General features: G+C 43.2%; 1 protein-coding gene across 9 annotated transcripts in view; it reads left to right on the top strand.

Annotated features, from left to right (window-relative positions):
• Positions 1-22,500, top strand: part of gria4b (glutamate receptor, ionotropic, AMPA 4b) — a 73,339-nt gene that overhangs the window by 36,389 nt on the left and 14,450 nt on the right. For 8 of the 9 annotated variants that reach the window (XR_013122049.1, XR_013122048.1, XM_076979748.1 and 5 more), the window contains exons 3-11: positions 5,214-5,453; positions 8,754-8,938; positions 9,348-9,401; positions 9,956-10,114; positions 13,109-13,276; positions 13,610-13,714; positions 15,027-15,137; positions 18,560-18,766; positions 20,836-21,209. Coding sequence is in view for 7 of the 9 variants with exons in the window: in XM_076979748.1 (XP_076835863.1) it covers positions 5,214-5,453; positions 8,754-8,938; positions 9,348-9,401; positions 9,956-10,114; positions 13,109-13,276; positions 13,610-13,714; positions 15,027-15,137; positions 18,560-18,766; positions 20,836-21,209 (1,603 nt within the window). In the remaining 2 variants the exon portion in view is untranslated. Of the gene's footprint in view, positions 1-5,213; positions 5,454-8,753; positions 8,939-9,347; positions 9,402-9,955; positions 10,115-13,108; positions 13,277-13,609; positions 13,715-15,026; positions 15,138-15,952; positions 17,396-18,559; positions 18,767-20,835; positions 21,210-22,500 lie in introns of those variants that run through there. The other variant, XM_076979752.1, reaches the window with a different exon arrangement.

Raw genomic sequence — 22,500 nt, 5'->3', positions numbered from 1 at the left:
GACTTTCTGGAAAATGTACATAGGAGTATCTTATCTTATGAAAAATAACACTGCCCACCAAACCCTCATCTCATCTGTGATTCATCGTCGTAGATCTACAATGGTGTGAGACTGCACTGCTGACTCAGGACCCACATGACTTGCAGTCACTGACCAATGAATTCTAAATTGAGTCAGGAAGTTCCAAGGCAGAAGGTAAGATAGGACATCTGAGATTTGAAATTCAGAGGTGGTGTCATGCAACCCGACAAATAATACACACCAGTAAATAAGCAACTGTACCTCATGCAGATCAGATTTATTATTTATTTTTGTCTGGAACTTAATCCTAAATATTTTTGCCCTGACCTAAATCAGGATATCTAAAATATGTGAACGATAGTAAGGCAGGATGCCGAGGGTAAGGCAGGATGCCAAGATCAGACGTCACTTTAATAGTGCTTTTATTAGCAAAACAACGGTGCGCACTTACGCTGAGCAAACACATGTAACACACAACGCACAAAGACCAGCGACAAACACTACATCGACATGCATTAAATTCCTTCTAAATAAACGAGACCCAAGTGTGAGACATAACATTGACGAGCCACAGGTGAGACAGATGAACACATGCATGTTGGACCACACCCAAAGGAAATACATGTACGGACGTTATCAGACGCATACTATGTACACACACACCCGAGGGGAGGGGTCAGGGGGCTGTTACATGTCAGATTCTTTTTGTAGACATTCATGTAATATGTAGATTTCAGTCTGTGTTTTTAACATTGGTGACATTGTTGTACTTTGACATTGTTGAATGTGGCCATGTGCAAGATGTCTTTAGATGTAGAGAAGCTTAGAAGCTTTTTGTGGCCTTAAAAAACAAACTGATGAAGGACATGATCACATTTATCTAGATGTAGTTTTGACCATACAAATTGCGTTGTAAAAATAATTGTTTTAAATGTTACATTAAATGCAGAATATATATATATATATATATATATATATATATATATATATATATATATATATATATATATATATATATATATAGAGCATGTAGCCTATTCAGTTCTAACTCATATTTTAGTTTATAAATATAACTTTAATTTAAAAAATGAATAAAATAATAGCCATTTAAGTTGAAAAAAAAAACGAAACCTGAAGCACTCAAGTTTCTGATCATGTAACACAAAATTGTGAAGGTGAATATGACCCATTACTTTCTGATTTACAATCAGCCATAAATTATAACGTTTACATTAGTTGTGCTGCAGTGAGAGCAAGGGCTTGTTAATCAGCACAGAGCAGGATTAATGTTAACACTCTTTATCATGCACTAGATAAACAGATAGCTATCACCTAACCATCATAGCTAGTGCCCCTGGTCACACTCTTGTTAACCAACTAGTTCCAACTCCTATAGATTTTCACTCAAATACAATATATGGCCAAAACTTTGTGACATGAAAAGGCAGTGACCATCATGACTATTTGTGCTTATGACACATCCCCAAAACATGCAGGTGAATATGGAGCTGCAGAAAGCTCTCGCTTGACATCTCACCTGACATCTGCCAAACCAAACCATCGTCCATCAGGCTGCCAGAAAATGTGTGATTCATCATTACAGAGAACACATTTGCTCCAGGGTCCAGGGGTGGTGTTCTTTATGCATGATTCATATATCTGCGCCAAATAATAAAGAGAACACTTAAACAACACAATTTAACTCCATGTCAAACACACTTCTGTGAAACCAGCCTGTTCAGTTAGGAAGAAACACTGATCGTGAATCGAAGTCACCTGCTGTTGTGCAAATGGAACAGACAACAGGTAGAAATGAGAGGCAATTAGCAAGACACCCCCTATAAAGGAGTGGTCCTGCAGGTGGAAACCACAGACCTTTTCTCTGTTCTCATCTCATGTTTTGGTCACTTTGGCATTTTGTCAGTTTTCTCACCATAGAGGTAGCATGAGGCGGTGTCTACAAGTTGCTCGGGTAGTGCAGCTTATCCAGGATGGCACATCAATGCGGGTTGTGGCAAGAAGGTTTGCTGTATCTGTCAGCAGTGTCCAGAGCATGGAGCAGTACACCAGGAGACATGGAGGGGGCTGTAGGAGGGCAACAACCCAGCAGCAGGACCACTAACTCCTCTTTTGTGCGAGGAGGAACAGGAGGAGCAGTGCCAGAGCCCTGCAAAATGACCTCCAGCAGGCCACTCATATCCATGTATCAGCTCAAACTGTCAGAAACAGACTCCATGAGGGTGATATGAGGGCCCGACGTCCACAAGTGGGGCTTGTGCTTACAGCAGGTTCACACTGAGCACATGACAGAGTTTGGAGATGCTGTGGAGAACGTTCTGCTGCCTGCAACATCCTCCAGCATTACCGGTTCGGCAGTGGGTCAGTAACGGTGTGGGGAGGCATTTCTTTGGACGGTCACACAGACCTCAATGTGCTAGCCAGAGGTACCATGACTGCCATTATTTACCGGGTTGAAGTCCTCAGACTCATTGTGAGACCATATGCTGGTGCAGTGGGCTCTGGGTTCCTCCTGATGCATGACAATGCTAGGCCTCATGTGGCTGACGTGTGTCAGCACTTCCTGCATGATGAAGGCATTGATGCTATGGACTGGCCTGCCTGTTCCCCAGACCTGAATCCAATCAAGCACATCTGGGACGTCATCCACCAACGCCATGTTGCAACACAGACTGTCCAGGAGTTGATTGATGCTTTAATACAGGTCTGGGAGGAGATTCCTCAGGAGAACATCTGCCGTCTCATCAGGAGCATGCCCAGGCGTATAGGGAGGTCATACAGTCACGTGAAGGCCACACACACTACTGAGCCTCATTTGAACTTGTCTTGAGGAATTTCCACTGAAGTTGAATCAACCAGCCATTTGATTTTCCACTTTGATTTTGAGGATGATTCCAAATCCAGACCTACATGGGATAATAATGTTGAATTACATTGATCATCAACTGCAATATTTTATTAATTGAAATCTAGGATGTGTTATTTTAATATTTTAGTGTTCCCTTTATTTTTTGAGCATATATATATATATATATATATATATATATATATATATATAATATATATATATATATATATATATATATATATATATATATATATATATATATATATATGGAATGGGTAGTTCTACAAGACAGATGAGTTAGTGCAATTATAGATCTACTTGATCTACATCTGTGCCCAAGAATATATATTCTTATGTCTGTCTACATGTGTATATTTCACAGCTTAAACATTTATAGCTTTCACTTTTGTAAACAGTGAACTAGGGCATATGTTCATGTGTGCACATTCATGTATTGTGCACTTACACACTGCCCCCACACTTCCCCCACACTGCAACCTGGCATTTCATTCACCTTCACACCTGTGAAGTGACAACATGGCAATTAAAGAGATTTGATTCGATTTGATTCTAAATGTTTTTGACTCATTGCTTGCAGAGGCAGCGTGGAATTCTGTAATGAGTGATGCAACAGAGGGCAGGCAATTTTGTACGAACTTCGACACGCAGTGGCGCCGTCTTTCGAGTTTGTGTGATCTCCTGCTTAGTTCAGCTGTTGCGCTCTAATAGTGTAACTTTTCCCCGGACAATGACTAGGACCATTCAGTTATAACACTGCCTACAACGACAATGATCAGCATATGATTGTTGCTGAACACCAATGGGCATAAAATTTGCTAGATTATGCTAACAAAACAATAGCAAATTTTGGACAGGTTGCAATGTTTCTTTGAGTTAGTCCAATAGAAAACTGTTGTTAGATGGCTTGCTTGGTAGATAAGTTTCATCAACAAGTCCAATATATTTTTCACCACTTATTTAAGATGTATATGAAAAATAGCAGTACCTGTGTGCAGTTACATTCTAAAAATGTCTAATGTTCGTTTGCTAAATTTATTTGCTAGGCACCATAGTACAGAGGACAGTATAACAGGTTAAATATTTTTCTCCTGATAAATAAGCTACATGCCATGTGTTTGCAGTCTCTGAAATGATTCCATATAGTTTATTGCCTTATTCCTTCTTCTTAATCTTACATTATGTGGAATGTAAGTATTACAGTATTATGAACGGGATCATAACATGAACTTAGAATGGGTCAATTATGATTATGAACTTAGAATGGGCCAATTATGATTATGAACTTAGAATGGGTCAATTATGATTAAGAACTTAGAATGGGACAATTACAATATCTTTTTATGGCCGAATCCTGGATGTCTGGGAAAGTCTCTCGTCTCATGGATACATGAACTGAAACAATTTTGTATAGATGTATGAGCTGAAATTTCCCTTGTTGCTTTTGGTTAAGGGTTGTCATTAAAAGAGGTTCCACTCGTTCGTTAATAAATATAAAATTTTACATATTTTGCATTCAGTTCCTTAATTTAGCACTTAGCAGACATTCATGTCCAGAACGATTTAGATACTTGTTAGTATTAGAGTGTATGCGCTGTAATTTTAACCCATGATCTTGGTGCTACTAGCACTGTACTCTGACAGCATTTAAGCCATTTTCACTAAATATATGAAACTGTGGAATCATGAGATTTTTAATGACTTTATGTCTTTATTACTCTAATGTAGATGTAGATGTATTACTCTAAATCAATTCACACTATAGGTCCCACTCATGCAGAACTCCAGATCATTTCAAAGGTTTCACTAGTTTTTTTTTTTTTTTTCACATTTCACCTGTAAGTTCAGTTGTCAAATGTGCCTCAGACATCACATATCAGAACAAAAATCAGAGCAGCTGCAGTACATATTTGAAAATGTGTGCCATTTTTACAGAAGTTCTCGGACATAAAGACAAAATCTGTATAGCTCTTTTTCCTTCCTTCCAGTCTTTAGTTATGATATGTAGAATAAGCAATTCCTTAAGCTCTATTCTGCAGATCTTGGTTTAGTAAGATGTGATGATGAAATTCATGAACTTTGTTACCCACTGTGGCAACCAGCTCTCTCGGGCCCTCTATTGAATTTTTCCAAAGAGTCTCTAAATGAATTATATGAGTTCAAACTAATCTGCTTTAAGTGTGCAAATTCTGTAGAAAGTGGATGTATATCGTCCCTTGGGGTCGGTTGTTTAATTAAGCTTTTAGGTACCTAACTGTCTCTCCCTGTCTTTCTGTGTCTGTCCCTCTTTCTGTCTACCTCGCCGCAGTCTGCTCACAGTACTCGAGGGGTGTGTTTGCAATTTTTGGCCTGTACGACAAGCGCTCCGTTCACACGCTGACGTCTTTCTGTGGAGCGCTGCACATCTCTCTCATCACGCCTAGCTTCCCCATCGAGGGCGAAAGCCAGTTCGTCCTGCAGATGAGGCCGTCCATGCGTGGGGCCCTGCTCAGCGTGCTGGACCACTATGACTGGAACCGCTTCGTCTTCCTGTACGACACCGATCGGGGTGAGACTCAAGCACACACATGTAGACACACAACACAGGGAGGATTGTAGCGCAGCCCGTATGTTTGAAGTCAAGGGTCAGTGCTTCATAGAGAGAGGAAGCATTTGCACGTCCGCCTTAAAACGGATCTGGGACATTCATGAGGAAATAAAGATGCAGCTGCAACATATTATTAGATGCAAAGAGACTTTGTACATTTTAAAACCAATATATTTTCTACTGAGTGCCACCGAAATTACCCGATGTTTCTGCATCTTTGAACTGTTGGAATTGCCAGGCTTGGATCTGATATGTTGCAGGGGTGTGTGTATGTAATATACTGTATGTAAGCAACGATCTTTATAACAGTACCAAACAACAGTACCAAATCAAATCCTTTATGGTATTGATGCACTGTATAATGCATGAAAATATTTGCTCCATATTGCCATATGCCTCGAGACAAGTGTTTCCTGTGATATCTATAGGCCATGAACATTTATTAAACCTCCTACATTTTATAGTGACTATAGCAACACTATGTGGTGTTAGTTTTTTTCAAACTGAATGCTGCTCTAAAATTGAGATTTGTAACAGTTACAATATGCAGCGGTTAAAAGACATGTGGACCTGAGTATAATAGACTCATTGCACGGTAGAAGACGTTAGGAACAGTCTGGGGTGTGGTCTGATCTGTTTAGTGCCTGCAGCTTGACAGCCTGGGATTATAGGCCTCTTCTATTTGGGAAGTGTTTGTATTTCCTGCTGTTGTCATGTTAGTTTGGATCACTGCTGTGTTTTTGTTTTCTTTTCTGGAATGTGCCCAGGTCCTGATTATTATGAATAATTCCCTCCACCAAAACCAGAGCCTTTGTCTTCTGTCCTTCCTCTCTATCAGAGTCTTCCTCCTCCCTAGTGTTCTAGACCACCCCACCAGCAGAGGCCCCAGTGGGAGAGCTGTGGTTTCTGTCACACATTTCCCCTCCCTGCAAGAGCCCTGGAGATGAACTACCAATACATCTTAATTCATCCTCCCATTATCTGAGAGTGTGTGTTTTGTGTGCACCTAAAATTTGACAACAGCTAAGTAGCCCACAGTATCTAGAAAAAAAAACAGCTGGCTTCTTTCTTTCCAACCTAAATAACAAGTTTTGTTGATTTTTATAACACAAGTAGCAGATGCTGCATTTCAATATGTGCAGTGCCAGCTGAATTTTAAGAGTGAAGGCAAGAGTTCTATTTTAGTATATTAGTAGTGTAGTATCTGGCTAATTATGGTTATTGTTGTTTTTAAGTTAAATCATATTTAATCAGCTGTGTAAATGGGCTCATCACAGCATCTTTAAAATGTTATGTACTGATGTGTAGTATTTAGAATTTGTGTTTTTGGATGGGAGAAATGTGTTGATTATTATTCCACTATGTTCCATCCTCTTGGAGTTTCTGAATGGCTGTGCTGTAACTAACGCACTACTTGTAGTAATTCCATTCGGGGCTTGGAGTAATTCCATGGGCTTGTGCAGTGTGTATAAGGACGCTTTCCCTGAGGATTTCATGGAGCAAACACTGATTTCTACAGGATATAGTGCAGACCAACAGTGCTTCATAATTGCACTACAGAAATAAAATCTCAAATGTCTAAAAAGATGTTTTAACATTTTTCTAAAGCATCTCAGTGTTTCCGACCCGTGTTTTCTGGTCCCCGGTGGGGTTAGCGTGAGTCTCCGCGCATACTGCTTGCACTGCAGTCTGAGCAGGCAGAGTTGGGTGGGGTTGGTCCAAACTCACCAGACTGTGAGGGATCTCAGAAGACGGGAGCAGAGCACAAAGATTGGTGATGAATGGCTCAGAGTGAGAGGCTGTTCTCTCTCTCACTCATTCTTTCCCTCCCTGTGACATTTCATTCCTGTCTCTGTATCTCTTTCCTGCTGTCAACCTCTGTTCTTCCTCTTTCTCTCTCTCTCTCTCTCTCTCTCTCTCTCTCTCTCTCTCTCTCTCTCTCTCTCTCCTTTCATCTTCTTTTACCGATACAAAGGAAACAACTCTGTGCAGTGTTGCTTCCCCCTGCTGGGCTGGATGGCAAATACAAAGTAGGGGTTGGAGAGGGTGTTTGTCAGGGAGATGCTCCTTTGCCAAGTATTATACTAATGTGAATTTTTGATTTATCCTTCTTTATACAAAAATGCACAAACACACATACACACACAGCTTCTGGCTACAGATTTATTAGACATTAATCAGTGTTGCATTCTCTGTAGGAGTACTTGAATTATTAGTTGCAAGGGCTATGAGTGGGAATTGGAAGAGAAGGCATTTCATATGATGACACAGCACACAGAGCTGTTCCTACAGGTGTCTTCAGCTACTGGGACTACGTAGAACACTTAGTGTCCAGGCATGGTATTAATATGACTAATGTACTGTATGTCTGTGTGCACATGTGTGATATTTGTTCATGATTGACTGGCATTGGCTGCAGTGGTTTGCAGCCATTGCGGTAGAGTCCTAATATTTTATAATATGTTAATTCTAATTGAAATGTATGAAATGACAAATCCCTGGAGCAGCATAACTGCAAGTGTCCACTGGTTAATATGTACACATCCTACTGACCAACTACACAAACATACAAACCAAGAATGCCAGAAGATTATCTGTCAGTCTGAATTCTGAATGGTAGACCCCAGTGCATGCTGGGTTGTATGCCTCATCATGTGAGAATTTAGGCTAAGAACCTAGTAAGGGTAAATGAACAAGGCCCCAAATGGCAAACTGCAGGGTTGCCAGATTACACATAGGTTAGTCCACTAATTAGGAGCAGTTGCCAAATTCTGATTGTGACCATAAGGGTCTGTTTTACAGTGACATCTGCTCATCTTGGAGTCAAGTGGCTTATGGAGGCTGTGGGTGTCCCTCTGGAGTTGCCAGATTAACATATCTAACATCATCCTGGTGTGATTGGAGCAAACGGCATGGCAGGCTGGAATTAGAGCTTTGCTAATGGATCTCTCTTCTGAGCTGTCTTCAGAGCCTCGCTAACACCTCTGGGCTGTGAGAACACGCACCTCTTTCTGCCATCTCGACTTAGGCTGCTCTTTCTGCCAACTTGGCTTTACAAAAGTGATAGTTGTGCAGCACCATTCGTTTGCGAGAATGCCCCATTTTCGAGATTGCGTTGAGCCCTTCTTTCCCTGATGTGTTCTTCTGGAGCTACTGTGGAACAACCATCCGAATTCTAACAGAGTGCGCGGTGGATGTGATGACTATTTTGTAGCACAGTTGGAGGCAAAGTTGGCATGACAGTCTTCTCCCATCGTACAGGATACTCGGTCCTACAGGCCATCATGGAGAAAGCAGGCCAGAACAACTGGCAGGTAAGTGCCATCTGCGTGGAGAACTTCAGTGATGCCAACTACCGACAGCTCCTGGAAGACCTGGACCGCAGGAAGGAGAAGTTGTTTGTGATAGATCTGGATCCAGAGAGGCTGTCCAACATGCTGGAGCAGGTATGTTTCGTGTTATAACAGCCGAACACAACGTGCACTCTCATTGTTGGCGTTTCAAAGATTTCACATAAAGACCAAGTCTGACTGGAACCGGGGGCCAAAACAATAATGTTTGGAATGGTTTAGTCTGGGAAAATGACATTTACCGTTTGCTAAAACAGAAGAGTCCCACAGGATTGCCTTTTGAAATTATTTTCTCATCGTCAAATGCCTTTGAGATGAACGATTTTACTTTATTATCCTTGCACTGGCAGCACATTATGAGCGCACACAGTCTACACGATGGCTGATAATTAAAAACAGCAGAGGTCCACGTTCCTGCTGCTCGTCCTGTTCCTCTCAGATGTGGACTGAACATTGACAACTGTGTTTGTGCTACACGTCTTATCACCCTGTCTTACCTCCACAGATTGTGAGTGTTGGCAAGCATATCAGAGGCTACCATTACATCATGGCGAATCTGGTGAGCAAAACTGCCCTCATTGCCCATCAGCCTTGCCTCTTTTCAAGCCCCCATTTATCTTTTTTTTCTCTTTTCTGCCCCTCCTTCCTTCTCATCTTCCTTCTTGTCATCTCACTATCTTCCTCTCCTCTCACTGCTTCTCCTTTGCCTCCCTTGTTCCGTCCCTTCTCCTTTGTTGTTGTGGGTTTTCTGTGCGAGGTACATCAGTTGTGGAGTCTAATTTATATTCCCTGCTGCAGTGGCAGAACTGGCTCTGTGCTTGTGCACGGGACTGGCTCGTGGGGGCATGCCGGGGATGACTGTTTGCAGAATTACTCTTATCACAGCCCAGCTTTAATAATTCCTCTCTCGCTCTATCTCTCTCTGTCTCTCTCTCTCTCTCACTCTCTCTCTCTCTGTCTCTCTCACTCTCTCTCTCTCTCTCTCTCTCTCTCTCTCTCTCTCTCTCTCTCTCTCTCTCTCTCTCTCTCTCTCTCTCTCTCTCTCCCCCTCTTGTTCACTCGTTACACACCAATCCACCCCCCTCCCCGTACCCCCTCCTTTTGCTCCAACAGGGCTTTAAAGACATCAATCTAGAGCGCTTCATGCACGGTGGGGCAAATGTGACGGGTTTTCAGCTGGTGGACTTCAGCCGTCCCATGGTGATTAAACTCCTGCAGCGATGGAACAAACTGGACCAGCGCGAGTACCCTGGCTCTGATATCCCTCCCAAGGTGAAACCCCCCCTCCTCCCTCCCTCCAGCTGACCACAGCTATGGCTCCTGTCTCTTCATGCTCTGGCTCTAGCAAACCACGCCATACCGTTTTACAGATATGCTAACAGCAAGCATTCTATATCTGAACCTCTCAGATCATATCCACCACTTTATGATAGCAGTGCACTGTTGTGCAATTTCAGTAAGGTGTTAATCTCTAATGAACCCATATATTCTTCACTGTCACATTGGAATTATGCACACCTGAAGTCCCCTGTGCCCTGTATGCTATGCATCATAGACTCACTGTATATGCTATAATGGTCATTTTTAAAATCTCACAAATTTAGCACATATCTAACCTCTTCAGAGTGTGACAGTGAAAGGCAGTGTTGTATATCTATCCCTTTTTCACTGACTGCATGTTGGGGGGGGGGGGGGGGGGGGGGCACTGTGGAGGACGTCCCTGTGCAGAGGGCTGTGGGACTGGGAGGAAATCCCTTCTGGGACGCTGCTTTACTGGGTGGCTGCTCCCCACCACACACCACTGGCTAAGGCTGGAACCTGTGCTCTTGAGAGTTTAAAGGCATTAAGAGCTCAGACAGGCAGTTGGGCAGCGTGGTGTGTGTGTGTGTGTGTGTGTGTGTGTGTGTGTGTGTGTGTGTGTGTGTGTGTGTGTGTGTGTGTGTGTGTGTGTGTGTGTGTGTGCGTGTGTGCGTGTGTGTGTGTGTAGGTGGATGGGTAGGGGGGTGGGTGTTCATGATGGAGGTGGGGCCAGAGACACACACACACACACACACACACACACCCATATTGACAAACAGATGTATGCAATGACAAACACAGGCGGACGTGTGGTGTGCACACGTTCACTCTGAATTCAAGGTGCAGGGCTGCAGCGTCTCCACCTTGACTCTCTTCTGGCCGTTTCTCTCTTTGTTCTCGTTGTTCAAAGACTGCGCTCTGGCATTTGCATTGCTGAAAGTACACTCAAAGCTCTCTTACCTGTTAATTAGGGCCCTTTTGCTTCCACGGCTATACTCCAAGTCCCTAAAGTGCAGGCAGTTCTCTTCATCATGTGAATTGTCGGCAGGTGCGTGGGGGTCCAGTCCCCTTGTTGAAGATTTTACACAGATTTGCCCCCCTGTGTCCCAGGAGATGGCCAGTGGAGCACAGGGCAGTAGCAGGACTGATTAAACTGTTTAGCATCCACTCTTTAACCCCCCACCCTGGTACAAACGGCAGGCCACCATTCCCCATCACTGCCACACCAATACCCCTAATGAATCAGAGGTGGTGATGTAATCATTCTCCCCATGGCCTAAGGGAGATAATGAACTCCTGTCATCTTTGATAATTAATACATGACTGCAACACTGTGGTGTTCTCTTTGTCTGTCAGTGAGTGTATATGTCTTTCTCGCCATTGCTTCCTCTCTCTATCTCTCTCTCACTCTCTCTCTCTCTCTCTCTCTCTCTCACACACACACACACACACACACACACACACACACACACACACACACACACACACACACTGTCTCTTTCCCCTCCTCTCCTCATATGATGTTTTTACCTTGAGGTCTCTCCATGGCTTTCATATTTTGTTGGTGAAGGAAGAAAGAGTTGCTGCTTCTGCACCATGAATCCTTGGGTGGGAATCCAAACACCTTTTCCTAGAGCTCTGCTGTGAGCCTTCAAACAGAACCGGCTGGCAGGATCGTGGTCACTGGGGCTTCTCTCTCAACAACAACAACGGAGGAGGAGGAAAAGAGAGAGATATCTCTCTCAACAACAACAACGGAGGAGGGAGGAAAAGAGAGAGATCCCATGGATCATGACTCATAGACAAAATATGTCAAAATATATATATGTCTGTCAGTATATATATATATATATATATATATATATATATATATATATATATATATATATATATATATATATATATGTATATATGTATATATATATGTCTCTGTGTGTGTGTGTGTGTGTGTGTGTGTGTGTGTGTGTGTGTGTGTGTGTGTGTGTGAGAGAGAGAGAGAGAGAGAGAGAGAGAGAGAGAGACAGGCAGGGAGGGGATGGTTGGGTGCTTGGGTTCATGTGTTAACAAAAAACTACAAACAGTCTCAGAGTGTTGAACTGACCAGCGTCACAGCACACGTCACACACTGAAATAGCACAAAGAGACAAACACCGGGGCCGTTAAGTGTGAGACCTCTGAGGAAACAGGACCATTCTTAAGCACAACACCGTTAGCCTGCCAGACCTGTGCATGCGTGCTTGTGTGTGTGTGTGCATTTGCGTGTGCATGATTCATTCTCTATTCTTTTGTCACAGCTCGGTCAGTTATCGGTGCAGTCAGGCCTGCTTTCCGCAACAGCCAGCCAGTCAACTCCTTCCCCCCAACCCCCTTTTCCCCGGAGGGTGAACAGGCAGTGCCTGGCAGGCAGTGTGTCAGAGCGTGGTGGTTTCACATGCTCAGCGTGCTGCTAACGTGCACGGTGACAAGCTTGTGCGAGTTGTGCGCTCCGACTCGCCACCGCTCCCTCCTTTCCCGCGCTCACGCCGCACTCTTTTCTGTGCATTTCACCCTCTCTCGTTCTCTCGTTCACATGCTGTGAACCAGCTGAGCCAGTTCCTTTTTAGTGCTGGATAAGCTTGACATTATTTCTGTAATGCAGCTGTCCTCTACAGCAAAAAAAAAAAACCCTTATCCTAACAGCACTGCTAAATGTTGTGTTTCCTTGTGCTTCGAATGCGTTCTTTTGAGGGGATGAGCTAGATAAACATGCGTTCTCTCATTTAGACACCATATGACATTTAAGCCAATTGAAATTCTGTGATCCACTCTGTTTGTTTCATATATCCATGGTAGCGGAACAATATTTGTGCGCATGAAGAATTAAGTACATGGCTTGGGAGGAGGAGAGAGAGGACCACGGGGTTGAGAAAGTACCGCACTGGATGTTTGGTATTTTCGTGACCTTTTCCTGACCTTCTCCCCCTGCAGTACACCTCTGCCCTGACGTACGACGGCGTGATGGTGATGGCGGATGCCTTCAGGAGCCTGCGTAGGCAAAAGGTGGACATCTCACGCAGGGGCAACGCAGGAGACTGCCTGGCCAACCCAGCAGCACCTTGGAGCCAGGGTATTGACATGGAGCGCACCCTCAAACAGGTTGGTGCCCCTGGGGGGGGAGACGAGGGTAAACGTGTACTGCACACCCACGCAAAAACCCACAAAAGCCCGATCAGAAAACGGTAAAAATGGAATGCGATGAGCAAAGGGTTGCAGAACGACATTGTAGTGAGGAGATCGAGAGGAGACGTGAGAAATAGGGAGAACTAGAGAGAGACAAAGAAAGATAGAGGGAGAGAGAAAGAGACAGAGAGAGAAGATGCACTAATCCTGAATGAGGAGAATGACTTAAGAGTGAGCGGCAAAGTAATGGGGTTGTGCAGAGAAGCAGTTGGATAAGCAGTAATTACATTGTTTATCGCTGCAATCCAGGTCCGGCTCCAAGGATTAACAGGAAATGTCCAATTCGACCACTACGGGCGGAGAGTCAACTATACTATGGACGTGTTCGAGCTGAAAATCAACGGCCCTCGAAAAGTAATATTACCAGCATGCCATTGTCCCGTCTGTGATGTCATAGATCAGTCTTGTCTTTACATTTTTGAATCATACATCGTGGCATCTTCATAAATGCTGGATTTCTTTATTTCACTGTTGCCACCTTCAGTTAAATGTGACAACACCTCTCAGATCATACAGTAAATGCACACGTTCATCTCGCCTTCTTTTGGTGTTTGTCTTTGATTGTGAGAAAGGTGTTTCTGCCTTGTTTTTGTCTTTAATCTGTCTCCTTTCATATGCTGAGTTTTGGTCTCATTCACTGTATGTTCTCTGTGTGTCTAATAGACAGTGGCCTATTTCATACCGCTAGCAGGAAGGGTCCTGACAAAGCTGCCTTGCCTTTTGCCTGCGGGGTTTTCCTGACTGCCCTCTCTTGCTACTGCAGGGGGGCAAAGCTTGCACAGCATACATGATGATCTTTTAATACACTAACACACTTTAAACCATTTACATTCTTTAAAGTGTTCTAAAGAATGTAATTCAGGATTTGCATAAAATTAACACTAAAATAAGCAACTTCCCCTCATATCAGGTTCAATGGTGTGTGTCCCCCTCACCCAATAGTTTGCCTTTTCTGAATATCAAGAAATAACATACGAGTTTAATAATGAGTTTGCCATCGCCTTTCCATTTCAATTAACATATCAACCACACCAAAGTCATGCTATGAATCTGGATCGGGTTTATTCAAAACAATAAAATAAAATGAAAACCGGTCTCACAAAAACAAGCAGAACCCGGCCTTATACAGAAGGTGCCAGGAGGTTCCCGTCACACATCTCTCTTCTCCAGTCCTGCAGGGGGCGCCGTGCTGCTCTGAGGGAGCGTGGGGGCTCCTGGCAGCTGCTGAGCAGTGTGTCTGGGGAAGAGTGATAGAGGGAGAGGCGGGGCGGGAAGGCCAGGAGTTCAGCACTCGCCGGCGGCCCGTGGGGACCATCAATCAGCGGGCTGGGTTGGCGTGGGCGGGCGGGGGCGCCTGGCTGCACGGGGTCTGGCGTGAACACAGCACCTGTCTCCTCCACGTCTCAGTCACTCACTACTCTACAGCACACGCCACACGCCAGCATCAATGCCCTTACTGCGCTCTCTCAGAACCGGTCCTGCTGCGTCATTGTTCGCAGTGTTAGATAACCTGGTTGTGTTTGGCATGTCTCTCCGATTAGCAAAATACACACGCATTTAAACACACAGACACACACATGTACACATGTACTCATCCACTAGTCCAAACATGCACAGAAATAAACACAGGCGTGATTTCTAACTTGTATGATCGTCTCGTCCTTAGATTGGCTATTGGAATGATGCTGATAAGTTGGTTCTGATCCAAGATCAAGCCTCGCTTTCAAACGAAACCTCAGGAATGGAGAACAGGACTGTGGTCGTGACAACAATCATGGTGAGTGGTGCAAAGATTTTCTCACTTTCTTAGACAAATGATATTCACAGTAATAGCACACAGTAACATTTGTTGGCCACAAGATAAATAAATAACAAAATGAAACTGCTGTGTTTGTCTCTCATCCAAATGCTTCCACCTAATGAGGTGTCCCACTCATTTGAATGAAATTTACATTAAAGATGGCCACAACGCACTGCCTCACACCTACGCTGCACTTACACACACTTGCATTTGCGATGAGCAGTGTGTCTGGTGTGTCCTAGACTGGCTGCAAAGTTCACATAAATCACAATCCCTGCTGTGTTGTCGCTCTCGAAAGTGAGGTCTCTGTGTGTCAGTCATATCACTGTCGGACAGATTACCAGAGTTTATGTCTGCATTTGCTGAATAGCGTTCCTCAGGAGCGCCGTGCTGTGGGATCTTGGTCATGGCCTCTGCAGGAATGTCTGTGTCATCTGCCTCTCTCATATGCTGTATGTCGGAAGGTGTCATGGCTGCCCTACATGGTGCGAGGGACGCAGTGCTGTGTTTCGATCTGTCCGCCTTCGCTCTGTCTCCTGCAACTGTCACGTGCCTTTGAAAAACTCTCATTTCATTGACGATGCTAGACAGAACACTGCATGAAACGGAATGCCACCCTAGCTCTGGTCTCTCTGCACTGTGTCCTTACTGCACACCAAACATATGACCGATTGGCGCACATAGCGCAATTCTGTTGTCTAGTGTGTAAAAGGTGTGGATGTTGATGCGGGTTTGGGTGATGGAGAAGGCGTGAGGAGAGTTACACCTGAAGCAAATGCTCCTCTTTGCAGCCCCTGTTGAGGAATCCTCTTTTAAGAAACTGAGCAGCTGACGGACTCTGCACAGCTGAAACGAAGCTCTTATTAAGGCACGGACAGACACAGACCCCTCTAAGCTGAAAGCAATAAGACCGAGCCCTGGACAGACACTTCCTGAGCCAAAATGAACTCCGTGAGAGAGAGAGAGAGTGAGCCATGGATAAACACAGGCAAAGACAAAGACAAGGCTTCATTAAGGACCCAAACAATGGAGCACGACTGCAAGGACTATGATCACATTCGTTAGAAAAACATGCATTAGATGAATACACAGAAGGTTTCATTTAGAAGTAAATTAGGAGGTTGGATGGCATTGAATTGTAAATACATGACAAGGTGTGGGTCTCATAGCATGCAGAGATGGGGTTTATTTTGCTGAACACTATATGTGCTTATTATTATTATTATGTATATTTATATGCATTCATTAGGAATTTTTCAGATACCAATGACGTTCGGTAGGACTTCTTACTATTCTCTGATGCTTGCTGCTTGGTATTTCTGTGATAGCTTAAGGTTAGAGCTTGTGTGTGTGGTTTTGTGTGGCTTTTCTTGGGATGTAATTTTGCATGACTGAGTATCCTGCACTAAAGCATGTTTTAGGGCGTCAGATAGCCTGTGCTTGGTAGCACCATGTATGGCTTATGATAAATAAATTGCTTGCCTTTTCTTTTACCTATAAAATGTTATCCAAGAGCAATTTTATTGCTCTTGTAAAAATGTGTGGATAGGAAGCAAAAGCTGCATTTTTACACAAAAAAAAACTCGACTGAAATGACTCCCCAGTTGGGCGTTAATGAAGAGTGCTCTGTTTGCTGGGGGTGAACACCTGATTGGCCCTGCTGGGCTGTTCATGGTAGCAGACCATCCGTATGGCTTAGAGGAAACCTCTGAGCAGTAAGACACGTTCTGCAGGATCTGTGTGAAAATGTACTTCTCTCTCTTGGCAGTTATTTTGGTTATTGGACAAATATACTAGATTTATGTTTGTTATTATCATGGAATTATGTAATGTAAAGTAATGGCATTGTTGTCACTAGTATTTATTTCTTTTTGAATAACTGCAATTTGTTTTTGTTTATGTTTTCTTCATATTTCCTATATTTGTATTTGACTGATAATATTAACATCATAATTTCTGTGTTGTGATTACAGTTATCACACAATTATATCAGATTGGGAAAAGTAGGACAATGCTACATAACCACACTTCAAAATAAAGTTTCATCTCAAATGATATGTTTCAATCAGCTTTGCTTTGAGTTTGTTTGATGTTGTGTCCTGTTTTGTATCTGGTTTGTATATGTACCACCCAGCAACACACACACATTCATGTGTGCTGTCACTCCTTCTCTCTCACACATACACAAATACAATCATAAGGTAATTGCTACAAATACAACTAGCAACAACACACTGTATTAGTCACTTTAAATTAAGTGTTTACTTACTAACGTGAAGTAATGCATTAGTTAACGTGAACAACACATGAAGTAACACATTAATAATAATTAACTAACATTAAGTTAACATGTAACAGTTGCGGTTCCTGTTTTGGCTCTTTGTTGCTCGCACCTTTTTAGAGCTTTAGTGTTTTAGTTTGGAGCAAAAGGGACTAAAGAGCTAAAAACATTATGGACACACTGCAGTTCCTATGCTGATAGATTCTGGATATTTCCAAGTTACCCATTACTTATGTAGGTAAATCAGTACAATGTAATATATTCCTTTAAGGTCGCACCAAAAAAGGTGCGAGCAACAAAGTGCCAAAACAGGAGCTGCAACTGTTACATGTTTACTTAACGTTAGTTAATTATTGTTAATTTGTTACGTCACGTGTTGTTCATGTTAACTAATGCATTACTTCACATTAGTAAGTAAGGACTTAATGTAAAGTGTTACCGTATAATTAATGGTACCACTGGTAATGGTGACATTGCACAATCTGCTACCCTATATTCAGTTATGTAGGCCTATATTTTGATTGATATTGTTTATTCATTCACTTTATGATCTCATTTACGTGTTGCATACTTGCATAAGATTGTTTTTGTTGCATTTTTTTTTCTTTTAATGTGATCTGATGTAAATGTAAATCTGAATGGATATCTTACAATACGATAGCTGTTAGGTGTTTAAATTGTGTCAGGACCAATAGCAGCACAGTAAATAAGCACCCTATAACTGTGAAGCAAATGTTTTTTTCACTCTTCCTTCAACAGTCTAAACTGTATTCATGTATGTTTTGTTGTTGTTGTTTTATTGTATTTTTTATTTATTTATTTCGCTTTGTTTGTTCATGCATTTGTGAGTGAGTGTTGGTGTGCGTGAGTGTTTGTGTGAGTGTTTGTGTTTGTATGTGTTTAGGCTCAGGGCTGTTTTGTAATTCAAAATAAACAGTGCAGCTTTCATGTTTTTGTTTTTTTTTTTTTTGTTATTCGCGTTGTTTGTTTTCAAACTGGAGAAGAGTAAGGTTGAAACAATTGTACAAATTTCCGTGAATTGGATGCTTGACTGGGCTCACTGGAGGTCTTGACTAGTTGCCAGTTTGAACCTCTTATGTGGTTTTGCTCCCTCCAGGAAGGACCTTATGTGATGCTGAAGAAAAACTGGATGATGTACGAGGGTAATGACAAGTATGAGGGATACTGCGTGGATCTGGCATCTGAGATCGCCAAACACATTGGCATCAAATACAAGATCTCGATTGTGCCAGATGGGAAGTATGGAGCCCGGGACGCAGAGACCAAGATCTGGAACGGGATGGTTGGGGAGCTGGTGTACGGGGTAAGAGATCTTCCAAACTATGAGCTCTTTCTGTTTAGATCTGCAGATGAAAGGGTATTAGAAAGTGTATTAGGGTATTAGAACTGCAGATGAAGGGGTATCAGAACTGCAGAAGAAAAGATGTTGGAATAGAATACTTCTTGGAAATCTCAGGCTTATTTGTATGACACTTTTCATGCATTGCTGCATTTCAAAATGTTCTAAACAAACATATAAATACAAGATAGAACTAAAATAATGAAGCCATATAAAGCTGTTGAATCACTCATTTGAAAATATGGTTGCATGTTACACTATAAACATCAAGGGTTTCTCTCCTGATTTCGAGGCTGGGTGTTCAGGAGATTTGCATTCTGCTGTAGGCCAGATCTTTGGTCATGATCCTGCACTGGGCTGTATCTAAAGTTTAACATGTAACAGATGCAGCATGGAGTACAGTACCTGAATGTTACCTAACGGACCGATCAATAGGGAGAGAGATCTATAGGACAAATGAGACAAAAACACAGAGAGAGATAGCAGGAGTGAGAATGAGAGAGAGAAAGAGAGAGCAGGAGTAAGGATGAGAGAGAGCAGCAGGAGTGAGGATGAGAGAGAGAAAGAGAGCAGGAGTGAGGATGAGAGAGAGAAAGAAAGAGAGCAGGAGTGAGGATGAGAGAGAGAGAGTGAGAGAGCAGGAGTGAGGATGAAAGAGTGAGAGAGAGAGAGCAGGAGTGAGGATGAGAGTGTGTGCTAGACCCAGATATCTCTCCACATCCCTTTAAGTGGTCTTGTCCTCTCACAACTAAAATAATATTTTTTTCTCTAACACTATGTGAGCATACCCCAGAATTCCCTGAGTCTTATCATGACAAAAATGTCTTGTCGAAACTGTCTACCAGCATACAACATGCTAGAAGCAACCCCCAACATAAAATTACAATTACAGGAACTCACACCTGTCGAATAGCTCAGTGATTTACAGACCTTAATAACAGCTGGACATTTGTAGTGGGGCAGAGGTCAGCGTGGTTATTGAGATGTGATGACCCCTATCTCTAAGAGTACACAGACGTGTCTAGTAATATCAGTCGAGCAACCTCCCCCAGACGTAGGGCAAGAATTCACAGTGTACAGTTCAGCTATGCTATTCTGTATGCTCAGGATACTGCATGTTCATACTTTAGGATAAAATATTCAGTTCAAGGGCAGTCAATGTCTGTGTAACTTGGTGTGAAAAGCTAAGTGAAAGACCCCAGACAGTTCAATAACGTTCCACTTATAAGGGGTTATGGAATAGCCATTCTTTGTGGAGGCATTGGGACAGACTTGGTGTGGATTTGAGAAGGCTCTGTCAGCAGTTTCCTTACCAAACCCCACTAAAAGTGGGGGTAAAATGAACCTTTGGCAACCCTTGTATTTTGATGCATGCACATGCACTCTACAGCCAAGCACACGTTGGAGATTTATGCTGAGGCATGAAAAATATACACCACTTTTGTATTTTCTCAACAAAGTGCTAGCCTATTATGATGAACTTTAATTTCTTCTTTGGATTAGATTTTACCCCTTCACAGTCCTGGCGCGGTCGAGCGTGTTGCTAAGTCAACAGCAATAATCGAGTGTGTGGATTTACCGTGAAGAAATACACCGCTGCCAGACCTTAACATCTGTATCCACTTTTTCTGTCTTATTTCTCTGACTTGATTGGTTCATCGTGCTCCCACAAATTGCAACTGTGCAGAATTAAGCCCCTGGGATTACCTTCTTAGTTTTTTCCAGCACTAACATGCAAAGCCTTGTCCAATTAGAGAAATTGTAAAATGTGATGTGAGAGAACGGGTGGAAATGGATAGAATGTTCTTCATTGCTCTTCAGTTGTCAGAGTTTGGTTCAGCAATGTGACATGCTGTGCAATTTCTCACTCAGACAGGTTGAACCATGCTATTCTTATCATCTTCAAAAGTGGATTTAAACAGTGACACTTGCTGTGGTGGCTACAAAGCAAGATTTCTTGTTTTTTTAATTAAAGAAAACATGTCGTGTTTCTCTCTACCAATGTACAAATGAATCTCTCCCTCCGGTTTCAGAGAGCGGAAATCGCTGTGGCCCCACTGACGATCACGCTGGTTCGGGAGGAGGTCATAGACTTCTCCAAGCCCTTCATGAGCTTGGGCATCTCCATCATGATTAAGAAGCCACAGAAGTCCAAGCCGGGCGTGTTCTCCTTCCTGGACCCGTTGGCCTACGAGATCTGGATGTGCATCGTATTCGCCTACATCGGCGTGAGCGTGGTGCTCTTCCTGGTCAGCCGCTTCAGCCCGTACGAGTGGCACACCGAGGAACCCATGGAAGGAAACGACGGTCTTCCCACCGACCAGCCCCCCAACGAGTTTGGCATCTTCAACAGTCTGTGGTTCTCCCTGGGGGCCTTCATGCAGCAGGGCTGCGACTTCACGCCCAGGTGAGCGGCTCCCGCCCACCTACCGTTTATAATCGCTCACTTTTGCACTTTCAAATGCCCTCGGAGGGCAGTTTTCTTTAGGGGATTACTTATTGAAGAGGAGGGAGGAATTAGTCTCTTAACCTCGGGTTACCTCATGAAAAGGTCTCAGGAGTATTGATATGCTAATTCCCGACACCTGAGATAGACATGCAGCACCATAGTTACCATAGTGACAAAGAGTGTCCAAACAACTTGCAGCTGAAAAGTGCATGTAATTTGGAACAAGGGGCGAGAGACGTGTAATCAGTATTCTGCAAAGGACTAACCTTAATGTAAATCGCTTTTTCATTGTGTCTGTTTTTCCGCTTTACATGTGGGGCTGAAGCAGACAGGATGAGTGCTGCTGTAATTCCTCACCATGTGTTTCACTCCCTTTCACCACAAAACGACATTGTCACGTCTCCTTACTGTGTATCCGCGCTGACCGCCGTTCCTGTGTAAATCAGTGCATCTCTACACCTACACAATGCATTATCCTGGTGTCATTTGGGCCAGCTAAGTGGCGGGTCTCCCCTGTGCTGGAGGGTCATGGGTGGTGAGTGAAGTGTCATCGTGGCTCTGTTTTTTGATGAATTTCGTTCTCTGTGAACCCGGTGGGGTTTTATCAGTAAACGATCACGCAGGTCATTGGCCATTGCTGTTCACTTTCCGCCCCTGGCCCATTTGTCCTGAAAACAAACTCTTGAGGTTCACCTGAAACATCCCCATTACACAGAGAGTACTGTACTCATCCTGTGGTGTAGACTTTGTACTCATCCCGTAGTGTAGACCTGTTTGTTTTATCTTATTTGTCTTCATTTTCCCGCTGGTTTGTCCTTAGGCTCTGTGTTGCTATCTGTGCTGTCTGCACTCTCTCTCTCTCTCTCTCTCTCTCTCTCTCTCTCTCTCTCTCTCTCTCTCTCTCTCTCTCTCCCTCTCTCTCTCTCTCTCTCTCTCTCTCTCTCTTCCTCTCTCTTCCTCCACCTCCCCTCTCTCTCCTTCTCTGCCTTCTAATGCCTACATGACCATAGCTAGAGTTTTGTAAGGCATGTTATCAATGGAGGAGGAAAAAAAAAACAGACTCTATTTTTCAGCCCTCCTCGTGCCAGATAAGAAATCGCTCACATGAGAAGGGGAACAAAGGAGCAATAAAAAGAGCAACACGTGACAGAAGACAGCAGGTACTTAGACCAACATCAGAACCATAGAGTCCAGTCGTCGGGCTCTATAGTCTGCTGCCTGCAGCACTATAGCAGGCCCTATGGTTTTG

Source organism: Brachyhypopomus gauderio, chromosome 18 (genome assembly GCF_052324685.1).
Source record: "Brachyhypopomus gauderio isolate BG-103 chromosome 18, BGAUD_0.2, whole genome shotgun sequence".
Classification (NCBI taxonomy): domain Eukaryota; kingdom Metazoa; phylum Chordata; class Actinopteri; order Gymnotiformes; family Hypopomidae; genus Brachyhypopomus; species Brachyhypopomus gauderio.
The sequence above is the reverse complement of the archived record's forward strand: the minus strand, read 5'-3'. Positions and strand labels throughout refer to the sequence as shown.